This window comes from Oryzias melastigma, linkage group LG21, assembly GCF_002922805.2.
Source record: "Oryzias melastigma strain HK-1 linkage group LG21, ASM292280v2, whole genome shotgun sequence".
NCBI classification, from domain to species: domain Eukaryota; kingdom Metazoa; phylum Chordata; class Actinopteri; order Beloniformes; family Adrianichthyidae; genus Oryzias; species Oryzias melastigma.
This window is the reverse complement of record NC_050532.1, coordinates 24743834-24758591: the sequence shown is the minus strand read 5'-3', so window position 1 is coordinate 24758591 and position 14758 is coordinate 24743834. Positions and strand designations below refer to the sequence as shown.

General features: G+C 38.7%; 1 protein-coding gene and 1 long non-coding RNA gene across 3 annotated transcripts in view; one reads left to right on the top strand and one right to left on the bottom strand.

The window, feature by feature from the left end:
* Nucleotides 1–2984, top strand: part of LOC112154850 — a 33255-nt gene extending 30271 nt beyond the window's left edge. The window contains exon 3 of the long non-coding RNA XR_002920723.2: nucleotides 1255–2984. This is a non-coding gene — a long non-coding RNA (uncharacterized LOC112154850). The remainder of the gene's footprint in view (nucleotides 1–1254) is intronic.
* Nucleotides 1–14758, bottom strand: part of cntnap5a (contactin associated protein family member 5a) — a 163705-nt gene that overhangs the window by 12990 nt on the left and 135957 nt on the right. For both annotated transcript variants that reach the window (XM_024286056.2, XM_024286055.2), the window contains exons 18-19: nucleotides 8811–9050; nucleotides 5303–5524 (exon numbers count right to left, since the gene is read on the bottom strand). In XM_024286056.2, coding sequence (XP_024141824.1) covers nucleotides 5303–5524; nucleotides 8811–9050 — 462 coding nt within the window. The remainder of the gene's footprint in view (nucleotides 1–5302; nucleotides 5525–8810; nucleotides 9051–14758) is intronic.

The window sequence follows — 14758 nt, the reverse complement described above, 5'->3', positions numbered from 1 at the left end:
GTTAGGTAAAAAATATTGTATTTTAGTTCTGTTGGATCAGCAAGGCACCAACTAGAAGATTGTGTGACCTTAATCTAGTTTCTAAACTTGCTTTAAGGTCACGGGGTTGCTGGAGCCTATCCCAGCTACTGTTGGGTGAAGGACATGGGTATTTAGTATGACAACACCAGCGACAATAAAAGTAGAACAACAGCAGGAAGAAAATATTTTTTCAAAACAGTACATCCATTTTACACCTCAGAGTGCTTTACAGAAAAGGACTTCATTAATTTATTCCAAATGGATTTCAGTCAACAAAGGCAGAAAGGCTCCTCAGCAGCCTCGACTGTTCGATCAAAATTTCATAAAAAGGACTTTCAGCAGTAACTAACTAAAAGTTACATGCTTAACATCTTGACTCTGGGTCACTCAGACCAAACAAGACCAACAAATTTATCCGACAATAATAAAGTCGAGTCGAGACTTGAAGACCATGATGGTGTCTTCCTCCTGAATCACAACAGATTTTTCCTTGAAAGACAAGTTAGAGTCACATTAGTGTTTTTGGATCAATAACTTTTCTCACAATTATATCAGACAATAAAATAATCCTATCCGATATATTGACATTGCTTATCTAATTTAAGACGGTTACAATAATCTGTACGGTCAAATCTGCAGTCAAGTCAATGATTTTCCTCTTTCTTTTATCAGATATATTGAAGTGTCATCAGCGTAAAACTACACTTTAACAGATTTTTTTTGCTGTGTGGTCTAATATTTTTATTTGTTGTGAGTATAAAAGTGGAGGACCTTAGAAACCAGAAAGCCCAAGTAAAGAAGTTTTAATGTTTAGAAAAAATAGGAAATAAAACTTCATGAAAATATTGATTTGAGTTGGAGACGTTTGGCTAACATTCCTGTGTACAGTCAGTCTTCCCCATGCAGCGCACATTTGCGCATGTAAACAGCTGATGAACATGTGTACTCTGCTCTCCAGAAGAAAACTTTTTCTTCTTTATTAAAAGAGCCTTATTTCTGATCTTCGTCAGATCTTTTCTGAGAGTCTACAAATATTTATCTCAAAGCTCTTCTTCTCAGAAGTCGAGTCAATATGTGCTCAGTGTTTCTGTGTCTGTAACACACACAAACACACTCGCACAGAGCCGCTGCCAGATCAAAGAGTCAGAAAGCTATGCATTGTCAAGTGGAGCTGGGTCAATATTACAATTCCCACTGTGCGAGTGAAGGGCTTTGTGTTGTGATTCATTTCAGATACCCAGAGTGCTCCAGCAGATGAAGGTCAGTGTGGATAAAGTGTCTCCCCTGCCCTTCACTGTTTGCACACACCTGAGGGGCGCTGGCGTCAAGCTTCAACACACAGCGGCGGATTTAGGACTCTAAAGTGCGCACACGTGTCACTGTGGGGGGGTGGCGGGGAAATTGCTTAGACCCTGGCAGATGAATCCAGCCGGAAAACACCGGAAGAGGCGTCACAAACATGAACAGTGGTCCGGAGTGTGGAGGTTTTGTCCAAGTTTTTGTTGTTTCCTGGAAGTCATGCCTCCTTTGACCAGAAGAGTATCTGAATGAAACTTCAGATCATCTTCTGAACATCAGCAACAGGTAAGGGGTGGTTCAGGTGACAAAAACCATCCTGAAGTGTTACGATAAAGTATTTTACCATAACTATTTTAGCTTGTATAAAGTGCAACAGCTGCCTGAAATATTCAGAATAAAAGTCTGAGACTGGACGTGACTGAGGGAAAGATGAGGGTGGGATTCGATCGAAAGAGTCTGCAGCCTCGTCTCCTGATGTTCTTCAGGTCTGCCGTGGCTGCAGAATGGTTCCGTTTAATTTCACGCTACGATGGTGTGAGTTTGCTGCACTCAGAGTTTGGCTGAAGGCGAACAGATGATGAAGAAAACTGCTGCTCCGCCTCCAAACGGTGCCTCTGCTCTTCTGTTAAGCTTGTGCTGCTGGAGCGTCAGTCTCCTCTCAGGTCTCAGCGACTCGTCTTCAGAAAGCACAGACAGCAGCCTGACAGGCATCTGCTGAGCTGAATGGAGGAATCCGCAGCAGCAGAGTGTCCTCCGGTTATTCCTGTCTTCTTATAAAAGCAACAATTCAACGTTTTGTGGAGCTTAACAACGTTTAGAGTCAGTCACTTCTGTCAAATGAGCTGAGCGTGGTTCAGGTGGAAGTCAGGAAAAGCAGAAATGTGGTTTCTGCAGATGTGAGGGAACACAAACAGGAAGTCTAACAGGCAGTGAGAGCTGAGGGTGCCGATACCCCTCCAGCGCGCGCCCAGAGTCACTGCTCTGCTCCAACATGGTTGCTGTGGGGGCATGTTGGCACCGTTGAACTTGTTGATAAATTGAACCTGTAATTTTTTTTCATTTTTTGTTTCTACTCTATCATAATGTTTTCTATATTTCTTGTCTGAATTGTTACAGTTCCATTCGAGCAGTCGGGGGTCCATAAGTTGTGATGTTTTTTTTTTTTTTTTACCTGAAGCTGCTTTGTTCTCAGACTCCATTCTCACAAGAACTTTCAGGCTGTTTTTTACTCGGCTTTGGCTCAAATGTTGGGAATTATAAACATTTGGTGAAAATGTAAGTCAACAAAATGGCAGATGTGGGTCAGCTTTGGGACTGGAAACACCTTCAGTCTGATGCTTCTTATGACCAGAGATGGGATAAAGCCCTTTAAAATAACAGTTTTTATCAGTAACAGAGGAATTTTTCTCACACTAAACAATATTCTTTAAAAAAAAAACATTAAAAGTTGACATCTACACACGCTGGAACTGTGCAATGTTTTAAAAACTCGCTGTATTGTTTTCATGTGATGTTTTTTTAAGTATATATATTTGTTCTTGTTTTAGCAATTTTAACATGTATCAATTTTATATTCTTTTTTTAATGACTAAATGATGCACTGACCAAAGAGCACTTTATAAATTCTGTATTACCAGTGACAATAAAAAGTGTCTATCCATTTATTTATTATTTTTGTTGAATAACGCCATTACCATGACCTAATTTATTAAACTGTTCAAACCAATCAACTCCACCCACCACTGTTTAGCCATAGAGTCTTTACATTAGAAGAGACACTGGGTCGGTTCACAACAGAATAAGCCATCCTGATTGGCTAAAACAGTGCTATTTTTAATGGTAGCCAATTGGAGCCAATGTTTTTCAAACAAAAAACCAAACAGCTGGAAGACCGAGCCCAAAGCAGAAGAGTTTGCTTTTTCTATGTGCATATAGAACTAGATCAAGAATATTGTCTCCGATTGTGAGAGTTTGATTTTCTACAATGACTGCAAGAACATTACATTTAGTTTAACTGTTTAGTTCAGAAGAAAATGAGTACAAAAAAAATTGTCTGGGACTGTATGTTTGATTTCTTTACATCACAGACTAAAGCACACTTTTTAAATTTAAATCTTTATTTTTCCAGTTCTCTTCAGGTTAAGAGTTTGATTCATTTAGTAGTAGAGCTAAACTTATTTTATAATCCTTAATTTTTTTGTTACAAAGATAACAGTTTAAATGCAGGATAAACCTTAAGCTGTCTGCCGTTAAATATTGATTTTTTTTTTTATCAAGTAAGTGTTGGTTTTCTTATTTAAATGCAAAAACAGTATATATTTTTACAGTAATGCAATTGGTTGCTTTTTCAGGTAGCTAGCTACTTTATTTAAAAAGTAACTTTTTGGATTATAGTGAGTAACGATAACTCCTTTTTTTAGAATACAGTCGTCCCTTGTTTATTGCGGGAGTTATGTTTTAAAGACCTCGCAAAAAAGTAATTTTCACTTTTTACAACTGTTCCAGATATTTTAAGTCTGCACAGCTCCTCATTTCACACTTTCTACACTTCTGTCAGACAGACATTTAAAATTTTACAGTTTACTTTTCTCTCTTGTTAAAACCCTCAAAGTTCAAACCTTTATTAAAAAAACAGGTCCAGTATTATAGAATGAAAACAAAGATCTATGTAGTTTTGGCAAATTGAACGGCTTCTACAAAGCATGAAAGATTGATCAACAATGGTCTGCTGCCAATCGAGACGCAGAACATAGTGCACTTTACAAAACAAAAGCAAAATTGTACAAAAAAAAAATTTACAAGATAGTGAGGCAGCAAAGCATGAACCGCAATATAGCAAGTGAGTTGACCCCTATTTCTTTATGAATATTGTTTGCTACTGAATACATGCGGTGGCATATGCCAAAGAACATTCTAATGAGGAATCTGCTTGACAATTTGAGGTGGACCCTAAACTCGTAGGAATGGCACGAGCAAGTGGGCGAGTTTGAGAAGACGGCTGCAGAAAAGGAAGGAAGGAACAAGCAAACGGTTTCCTGGTGGAGGTACAAAGAAAGTGAGCGACAAATTAGAGGAACTGGCTTGAACATCGATTACTGAGCAACAACAGAAAGGTGCAAGTGTATCCAGGAAAATGATCCGCATGAAAGCTACGAGGATTTTTATTTCAGAGATTGATGATACTTCACAGAGAACAGAAAACTTCACAGCCAGTGCTAATCAGAACAATCTTCTCATCATTTCAATAAATACTGAAAGGTTCATCTGGATTTCTTGACTGAATTTCACTGCAAAATGAACTCATTAGCCATCAACATTATGTCTGTGATGGAATAATAGCCTCCAATAGACGGCAGCCTCTAATTAACGCCTGGACCAGCTTCCAAATTTTTGGAATAAACTCAGGGCCTACTATAGGAAGATGTACGGTCCGTACAGTTAATGCCTTTTAAGTGATTCAGCTCTGATGAAAACAAGTATTTTGTCACGACTTTTGAAGGCCAATGTTCAGTTTAGGTATTTTTTCCATTGAGCAGCAGGATTACCTTGTTTGGCTGCATGTCAGGAACCAGGAAGAGAGAACAGACTTCAGTCATTGGACACCACATCCACAAGGACACACCACATGACCAGTCATAACAGGTGCCACACCTCCATGACCATATGAAGCCATAGTGATTGACATAATCCTGGAACCAGTTGTTTACTCCTTTTACTATTTGTGTGAATGCAGACAGGGAATGCCCCTGTGCCCAAATAATCTGCCTTATCTGCATTTATTTTTGGTTGATGCCAGACACCCAGAGCTTCGTACAACTTAATCCAACTTTTTAATAACCTTATAATAATTAGATCAATCAAGTTTTGTCTCTCACTTTCTTATCAACCAACTCGAGGAGACTTGTGAAGGTCTACCTCAACAGAAAGCAACACTGCACTGTTCCTAACTCTCAAGAAGTGCCGCCTGCTTCCACGGACGTACCATTCCTGGCGATAATGACGGCGATGTAGCGCTGGCCTGAGGTGCTGACGGTCAGCAGCATGGCCGGTCTTTGGGAGGTGACGAAGCTGAAGGCCACGTCCTCTCTGGCCCGGCTGTCTGGGGAGACGCTTGAGGCCTTGGAGCTCCTGTTCTGCATGACGGAGAAGGGCTCCTGGAAGGTGTAGGTCACTGAGGACTCCCTGTCAAAGGACACAGAGACCTCTGCAGAGACACAGGAGAGAAAAACAAAAGTACTTCAGTGCTGCAGCCCACGCAGTAATCAGCCGCAGCGGACATGCACTTTGCTGTGTAAGTACAGCTGCACTGAAAGCCACTCAAACTGCATCAGCGGATATTATTGACAGAACATCTGCAAACCCACAGTGTTTCTGGGAAATGTGACCAAAGGAAATGTGTTCCTTAGACATTGCGTTTGTAGAAACAAGGAACCCCTTCTAAGAATAGCTGGCGTTGGTGTCCGTGCTGCAGAGCCCGCTGCAGCATTCCAGGTCACATCACTGGGGGCAGCTTTTCAGAAACTCCCTCTGGAGCCTCAAAATCCTTCACATGAGGAGCTTCTGCAGACCTATAAACAACCGACACGCAGGAAAAGGCCCAAATCCCTTTTTAAGCAGCTCAATCCAGACAATTATTCCACCTTAAAACGAGCCAGAAAGTAGAACAAGGACAATCTGCAAAGTCATATATAAGAACACATAATTCTTATGTTACAGAAATTAGGCAACACTGGAAAAGGTCCATCCTAAAGCCCTGCAGGACAGTTGAGGCCCTTCAGATGCTCAGGTTCTGCAGGAACCAGCCGACTTGAAGACCATCACTACTCAGAAGAAAACTGAAGCTGCTGGAAATTGCTGACAGCAACTGGAAGCTGTGGAAAAGCTCGTATCAAAGAGTCTGAAAGCCAGATCAGGATTGTCCTGAGATCCACAAGCGACGCTGCAAACCAGCTTCTGGTTTATGGTTTTAAACAGATCCTGGCTCCAGTTTCACCTCTACTCTCTGGGTTGTTGTGGAAAAACACGGTCACCGTCTTCAACCGATCAACCTTCCTCTGAAGTAGCGCTTTAGCATCACACATAAAGTGTGACCCTATGACCCAAACCCCCTGCTGAAAAAACAGTTCTTTGACTCAAATAAGTGACCTCAATAAGGCAAGGGCCTTCAACCACAGTATTTTTTAGAACATCTATATTTGATGAATAAATGTTTCATTAAAGTAGAATTTAATAGAATCTGTGGTAACAAATGTTTATTCATCACACACCCTGATCATCAGCTTTTACTATTTACTGTATCTGAGAACTGGACCAAAATTTAAATCAATTCAGTCACCATTTTTTTAATATATATTGTTGGAACTAGATACCGTCAAGCAAGCAGTGATTTCTCCAAACCAGTCTGAGTCATTGTTTCTGATGCAACCACTTCCACCAATCAGGAGTGAGCTTGTAGGAGGACTACAGTCCTACCACTTGAAAGTGGGCTACGCAAAATCTGTCAAACATTTTGAATGTTGGACGTGGAGGCCAGCAGGCTCCACCTACTTTTATTGAGGCATCTGATTGGCCAGTTTATAACTTGCAATACAGCAAAAATAATTACAGTTACTTTTGATACTTTTATTATTAAAAACATATTTTAAAAGTAAAGGTGTCAGATCAAGAATGGTTATTCTTACAAATAGAACGACTGAGTAACACCTGTTTATTTCTCTATAGTAGTCTATGGAATTTTGGCATCGTGGAGCCAGCAGGTACTTCCTGTTTGGGGTGCCATAGGGGTTTCTAGAGCTGCCAGCCAAGAGGTCTAGAGGAAGACCAAAGATGAGGTTTATGGATGCAGTGAAAGCAGACGTGAAGGTAGCTGCTGTTAGAGGGGAGAGGATGCAGAAGACTTGATTAAATGGAGCAAGCCGATTCCCTGTGGCGACCCCTGAAAGCAAAAGCCCAAAGGAAAAAAATATATTTTATAATCACAAACTTTCCAACTGAGCAGGAGTGACACAGGAAAGAAGCTTTAATGTTTCTTCTTAAAAACTCACTCCAACTACTGTAAAACTGTTTTCTATGGTCTTTTAATTATAATTATGCAGTTTTTAGCCCCCCAAAAATCTGTCTTTTCTTATGACATATTTTCTACAAAGCAGTGGGCAGGACCGGTGGCGCAGAAGTTAGCTGTACTAATTTCCCAGCATTCCCTTGTTTACACTCTCTCCTGATAGCTTGTAGCACATCACAAGCTCAAGCTAACATTAGCATAGCAGGAAAATGTTTTTTAAAAAGTGGCGGAAAATATCAGAGATATCCAGTCTTATAAGTTTAGAAACAGGCAGCAGCTCAGAATTGCGATTTTAGTCCAAAACTGTACAACTGGATTGACACAATATTGCTTTGCATTATTTTTGTGCTGCAAATGTTAGCTTTAGATTAGAAGCTTGTGCGGGACCATGCAAAAAGAGGTCTCAGCAAAAGGGGAGGGGGCGGGGTTTCTCTGAGCCAACAGTCCCGCCCACAACCCAGAATTGTATTTCTAATTAGCTACTGCTGCTCTGCATAAAAATGCCTTAAAAAATAACAAATGTTTTTTTCAAATTGATCTAAAAACCTTATAATCATTATTAAAAAGTCACTGAGGATGACTTTTACAATACAAATAAATATGGTTGGAGTAGGACTTTTAATTATTTCATACATCTTGCGTAAATACTACAAATACATTTTAAAAATATCAAAAACATGATTTTTATTGGAGTAGGTCTTTCAGGAGAACCATGAGAAAGCTCTGTAGGACAGATCTGCCCACTCTGGGGGCGCAGTCTCACTTTGATATCCACATTGTTTTAAGGTGGCACCCTTAAGTTGAAATAACATTTTTACAACCAACTGCATTAGAAATGTCTACTTTTTTTTGCTTCATCAACATCAATATAATTTTTCCATCTTTATTTTTCATAGGCTGCAATGGCAGCCTCAGGGAAGAGGTGAAGTCTTTAAAATTGTTGATGTTTATGGCAAAGGAAGCAAGTTTTGCTGAAGGTTCAGGTGTGAAATGTGTCATTCTATGGGGATGGATGAAAGAAGAATTGGCTTCTAGTCTGAGTGTGTGACCTTCATCGGGCTGAGGCTCCACGCCGCAGTAAACCAGCTGACTGAGGCGTGAAAGACAGTCTCATCTGTGAAATGAAACGGCGTCTTTACGACCAAACTCCCTGAGAGCAGCTCACCCGAGCTGGGCCCAGACCTGCCTCTTTGTTCCAGCTTTGCTGTTTTGTCGGCCCCTCACAGACTGCAGCAGATAATTTGTTCTAATGCATTTTAAATGTTCTCCGACTCTGCAGTCATGACAAGTATTAATTGTCTCTGGCGCTGCTGCTGCTGCTTGCATTGGTGCTCTGTAATGGAATAACCTTGAGAGTGATCGAGTTTCTGTTGGTTGTAATCAGCGCTCATTGATGAAAAACGGCGCGCTGCTTTCTTTTGCGCCTCACCTTGGTTGCAGGTGGTGCCTCCGTAAGCGGACTGCGAGCAGTCGCAGATGTAGCCGTTGCTCTTCTCGATGCACCTCCCTCGGTTGTGGCAGAGGCTGCTGGAGCCGCTGCAGTAGCCAGGGCAGCCGGCGCTCACTCCAGGCGTCATCTTGGCCCGCTCCTCCAGGTCGAAGCTCACGCCGTTGACTGTCAGGGAGCGAATGCAACCCAGGAAGCCCCTCTGCTGGGACGCTGTTCCCCCTAAAACCAGCCCAAACACACACAGGCACCAACTTTAAATCCACTATGTGATGGAAAACTCAGAACTTTCAAGGGAAATCTGGTGACAGCTGGGAATTTTTACCCCCCCAGAGGTGAAAGACTGATGACTTCAGATGGAAAATGAATCATACTGTTGTGTTGGTGATTTGTCTGAGGGAAAAATATAAACCTGTGGGTATAATCTCCTTTCATGATTCCTTAAGGCTGATAAATGATGCTTGTTAAACCCCACATTGTTTGAGATGAAGAGAAGCTCTGCCTCTGTATGTTGCATGCATTTCTAATGAGATCCCTCATTTGAAATCTGCTACCTCGACTGAACTGCTGTGTGCTTCTGTAACTGGCTGTAATATTGTTCCTGAATACTATTCTGAGAGCTATTAACCCTTCGTGCTACTCAGTACTCTGCAGCGGGAGCCTCGTTACCGTCGTCATCACTTTGTAGACTCAAAGGATAAAGAGGCTGCCGGTACTGCAGAAACACAAGTGATGGTTCTGGTTCGGTTGCATAGAGAGGAACTGTAAAATTATAACAGTTTAACATAAAGTGGAGTTATATTTTCAATACAATCATTTTTGTTCCGTTTTTAGCTTTAAACACAGGAACCAGTAGTTGTGTTTACATGGACACAAGTTATCGTATATCAAAACAAAAATAAGCTATCACACGCAATTTGGAATACTCTGTCCTGGTTAGACTTATTCTCATTAGAATTTATTTTTGATTCAGATGGGTGGGTTATGCCGATTTTGATGTTCTTTGAACTACCGTGACTCTTCAACTGTTCATGCAATTCCAACGGATTCTGGTGCTAAGAAAAAAAAATTCTTATGCAACACTTAAAAGAAGTGAAGCGTTGTTGTATTCAACATTAACCCAGGTAGTTTGTATGGCAGAGTATTAGGGCCACCACAAAAAAAAGTATATTATGATATTAGAAGCTTGTATATTTACGACTTTTAGTCTTTTAAATTTACAGGTTTTTTTCTCATAAATTTTCTACATTAAATCTCGTAAATGTATGAGATTGAAGTCAAAGTGAGTCTACAAGCGAGTGAACGCCGTGTGCAGAAGCAGATTGACTAAACTGTAAAAAGCATCTTGGATTTCAACAGGTAAGCTGAATGTTTATTAAAGTTACAAATGTCTAGAAGCTTATTCGTTTTATTTGCAGTTTATTAATGTTTCATTTATTGATAGGCGTCTTGCAGGATCTCTGTGGAGCCCATTGATGAAGTCATCGATAACCCTGTTGTTGCAGTTGTCCACTTCCAGTCATTTATTCTTCTAAGAAAGACAAGATCTCCTCTAACTCCAAGTGATCTTTCTGTCTAAAGAGGCCCAGTTTTCCGAATTTTCAATGTTCTTGTGCTAAAGTAACAGACTATTTTCATTCCTCTTTGTTGTTTTGTGTTGAAGGGTGCTAATATAGAGTAAACACTGTTTTTATTCTCCTTTTCTGTTCTCTCTGTGCGTGACAGAGACATGAAGAATAGGCTTCTGTACAGGTGAATTGAAAGGGCAGAATAAAGTGGTGGTCCTGCAAACGTGTGTCTCTGAGCTCTTTATTTTACATATGAAACGGCGTATTACCGACACCAAATCCCGGAAAGTCAGCCTCATTGATAATTTGATTTTGAGTTGCTAAAAGGTTCAGAATTTCTTTATTTTTGACATCGATCTGGAAATAAAGCATCAAGCACGGCTCCAATAAACAGACACTTTTGATTTTTTTTTTGTTACTTTATCACTTTTTTTTTCTTTTAGATTTACAACTTTTTCTCTCTAAAAAATCATGACTTTTTTCTTATAAAATAACAAGAAGCTACGACTTCTAAATTTACGTCTTCAAAACATGTAAATTTACAAGTTGAAGCAAGTAATAAATTTAGCCTGACTTTTTAAATCATAAATATACGACTTTATTCTCATAATTTAACAGTTTCTACTTTTATTTTCTAAATGAAAAATTGTAATTTAAAAAAAATAAAATTTTTGTTTGTAAACTGGCCCAAATACTTTGTCACAAGTTCGGACGCGATTCTTATGTACGTAAACTGTTGCATAACGGTGAAAAGCTGCTTTTTTCTGCGCCAGAATCCTTTGAAATTACATTAATTCCTCAAATAATCAAAGAGTTAAGGTAGTAGCAGCTTCGGTGTTGAAGGGTTAATTTAGCATTATTAACAAGATTGTGGTTTTAGCTTATTTTTAGCTGTCCTTTCCTTTTCTTTTGATATTATTTTGCATATAGACTCCATCCGTGGAGGAAGATAAAATCTTTTTATATTCAGATGTGTTTCTTTTTTTGCTTCTTACAGAGATCTCAGACAGAAAAATGTTTCCAAGTGTAACAAAGAGCCAAGAGTAGCAAAGAAACACTAAATTACAAGTGAGAGCAGAAAGCTTGAAGCAAATGGAAAGATGTGTATTTCACCTCAGACGTCAAAGACTGTGTTTCTCTTTGATTTAAGGAAGATAAAAACACTCGATGAGCTCTCCTGTTACGCCAGCAGTTAGTTTCTGCTCATGATTTGGTCATTTTGGGTTGACATTTCATTTTCTAAACATTTAAACATTAAAGCCACAGGATTTATTTCTTTATTATTAGCCCATTAACTATGTTTTCTTAGAGAGAAACGAAATCCTCTACCCTCCACTTGTCCTTTCACACAACCTATAAATATTTTAAAGGTAAATGATCCATTAGGTTCACTAACTGTGGCCTCAGATGGAGATAAAATTCAAATGAATCTATAGTTTTTCATGTTATCTGTGCCGGAGTGTCAGTAAAGAGGCAGATTTAAATGTCAGCAGCGATGGCTGCAGCAGCAGTGTGACGGCGAAACGACAGCGGCCACGCACCTTGACCAGGGCAGTAATGAAAAAAACAATGAAATAAATTAGTTTTCTGGAAATTGGTTTCTTACCAAGAGAGACATGCATACATTAACACAACGCTGCAGTGATGTATGCGCTTTTAAAGAGCTCTAATCCATGCTGCTTTGCATGCTGGCTGCAGGGAGATGATAGAGACGTTCCTGTGAACTGAACCTTATTTTTTACTGTTGGGATAATTGTACCATGTAAAAATTCAAAGTATGACAACCCGGACTGTTGTTTGATTTGTTTCTCACAAACCAGAAGGGAGGATTTGAAGGTTTTACAAATATATTGGAGTCTGTCGCACAGATGAAGGCTTTTGCTTTACACACATTTTACATATGATTGGAGTTTTTTGTCTCCAATCCCATTCCAAGCCATTTTGTTTTGATACTGATACCAAGTCCTGATTTGATACTTTTGTAAAATATAAAAAAAATGAAAATAATGATATAAACTGATCCAAGTTGGTCCCTATTTTTACATTATGTACCCTCTTTAATCATTTAAGACGCAAACTCTCTGCAACTGCAGGAACACATCTCCTTAAGTTGCTTTAAAAGGAATGCTTTCTGAGTGTGTACATGTTATTCTTAAGCTGATTTTAATTTTATTTTCATGTTTTTAATGGAGTTTGTGTTTGTGTGTGTGTGTGTGTATGTGCCGATGCCTCTTGGCCAGATTTTTTCTCAAAATATTAATTTTATCTGAAGGAACTTGCTGTTTTAAAAACAAAAAAGGGTAAATAAAGCAAACAGTACAAAATAAATGCTATATAAACTAGAACAAATTGTTAACTGTAGACTAGTAAAAGTAGGTATTAATTAATCATGTAAAAAAGTTTGGTGATTGTCGCTTCAGTATCTTTAGAGCTATTGAACAATCATTCAAAATGTATAACAATTAATTTCTTTCTTAATTGTTGTACTAGCATGAATGTTATGAAGAGTTTTTTGACTAGCTCACATCAATGGAACAATTTATTCATTTTGGTCGTTTCTGAGAGAATGTGAATTTATTCAGTTACTTTATTTAGTTTTTTTAAATCACCTTTTCCTGGAGTCTGTACTCTGCAGTCGTCTCACTGCCGTTTCTCCGTCGGCAGCAGGAGAGCACCATTCTCATTGAAAAGAAACACAAATCTGTTTTTTCTGTTGTAACGCCTTTGTAGGTCTTTGTTAAGACAAAATGTGAGAAACACTTGCTGTCAGTTTTAAATGTTTATTAAAAGAGTTATTAAGCTGGGACGTCAGAGTCTATGAATATCCTGCTACTTTTCTTTCACTGAACTGTTTTTGTACGCCTCCTGCTGAAAGTGCTTCTGTATCCTGCTGCGCTTCACGGAAGTAAAATGTGATCTGTTTTTGATATGCAGGTTTCTACTAATGCATTTATTTGAAAAAACAAAACAAAACACAACACTGATCAAAATGATTAAAAAAATGGAAATACATTTAAATAGAAACTTAGAAAATTAAAAAAAATTATAAAGATAAATGTAATAAATGATTTTACAATTCAATTTCATTTATATACCCCAATATCACAAAAGCATTGCCGCATTGCCCCACTTTACAGACATTTATTAAATGAATGTGTAAAGTGGCAACAAATTATAATACAGCAAATTTACTATCATACATTTTGACATTTTTTGTGAAGTGCTAAACCTTACCTTTACTTAGCAACTAATTCTTTATTTTTACCTTTTATTTAGTCAAGTTGCAGTTTATTTAGCATTTTTAAGTAAGGAATTCACAGTGATTAAAAATGTGAATTTTTTTTTACTGTGCTTTAAAGTTGTCTGACTTTTTTTCCATTCAGCAGAACATTTACCGTTGTTGCTGTGACTCGTGGTTCTTCAAATTCTTTTTTACATTTGATCTCTTTTTGGATTTATTTATAAATGCACATTTACCTTTTTGTATTTGCTTCGTTTAGTATTGTTTTTTTCTGGCTTACATTTTTTTAGCTTATTTAACAGCATTTCATGCTTCAGTCAATTTCTTTTACTTATTATTCAACTTGAAAAACATTTACATTTTTTAGAGAGACTTTCCAAAGTATATTGTATTTTTTTCCTTGATTAAACAGGATTTTATGTCTTTATTAGTTCTAAAAAGCAAAAATGGGAATTTTTAACATCTTCCAGGACCTCCACCTTCTTTAGAGCATTTAGGACTTTACACAGAAATGTCTACAACCAACGTCATGAAGACTCGTCAGGAAAATCAGGAGTTCAAAAAAAATATTCTTAGAGAGATTTCAGAGTTCCAACCAGCATCAGAATCCCGACTGTGTCCTGGTCTGCGTCGGTTTAACTGGACAGATTTGTTGTTCCGGTTCCTCCTTAAAGCTTCTTTCCTGCAGCTGCTGTTGATGAAACAAACCTTCTCCACCGTTCATCAGCAGCAGCAAACAGCAGATGGTCAAAGCCAGCCACCAGCTGCTGGGCAGACTGATACTTATCAGAGATCGAGCTTTGCTACCAACATAAAACTAACAATGGACGTTCAGTTCTTTTAACTTCTCTCCATGACGGTAACAGAGAGCCAGACGACCTGCTGTCCACGGAAGTTCACCGATTTCACAAGCAATACCATAAATTCCTGTTGCTGCCGTCAATCCGACCTCTAGCTGTCAGAGACTTTCTAAATCTTTCTGGTAGTCCTTCACAATAACAGCCCGATTAGAGAGTAGAGGGCTGCAGTTCCAATCAGACTACTTGCTCTTCTGTCCCACATCAAGCTAACAAATGCACACAAACATGCATTCAAGCTGTAATTAAATAAAAGTGGACAGA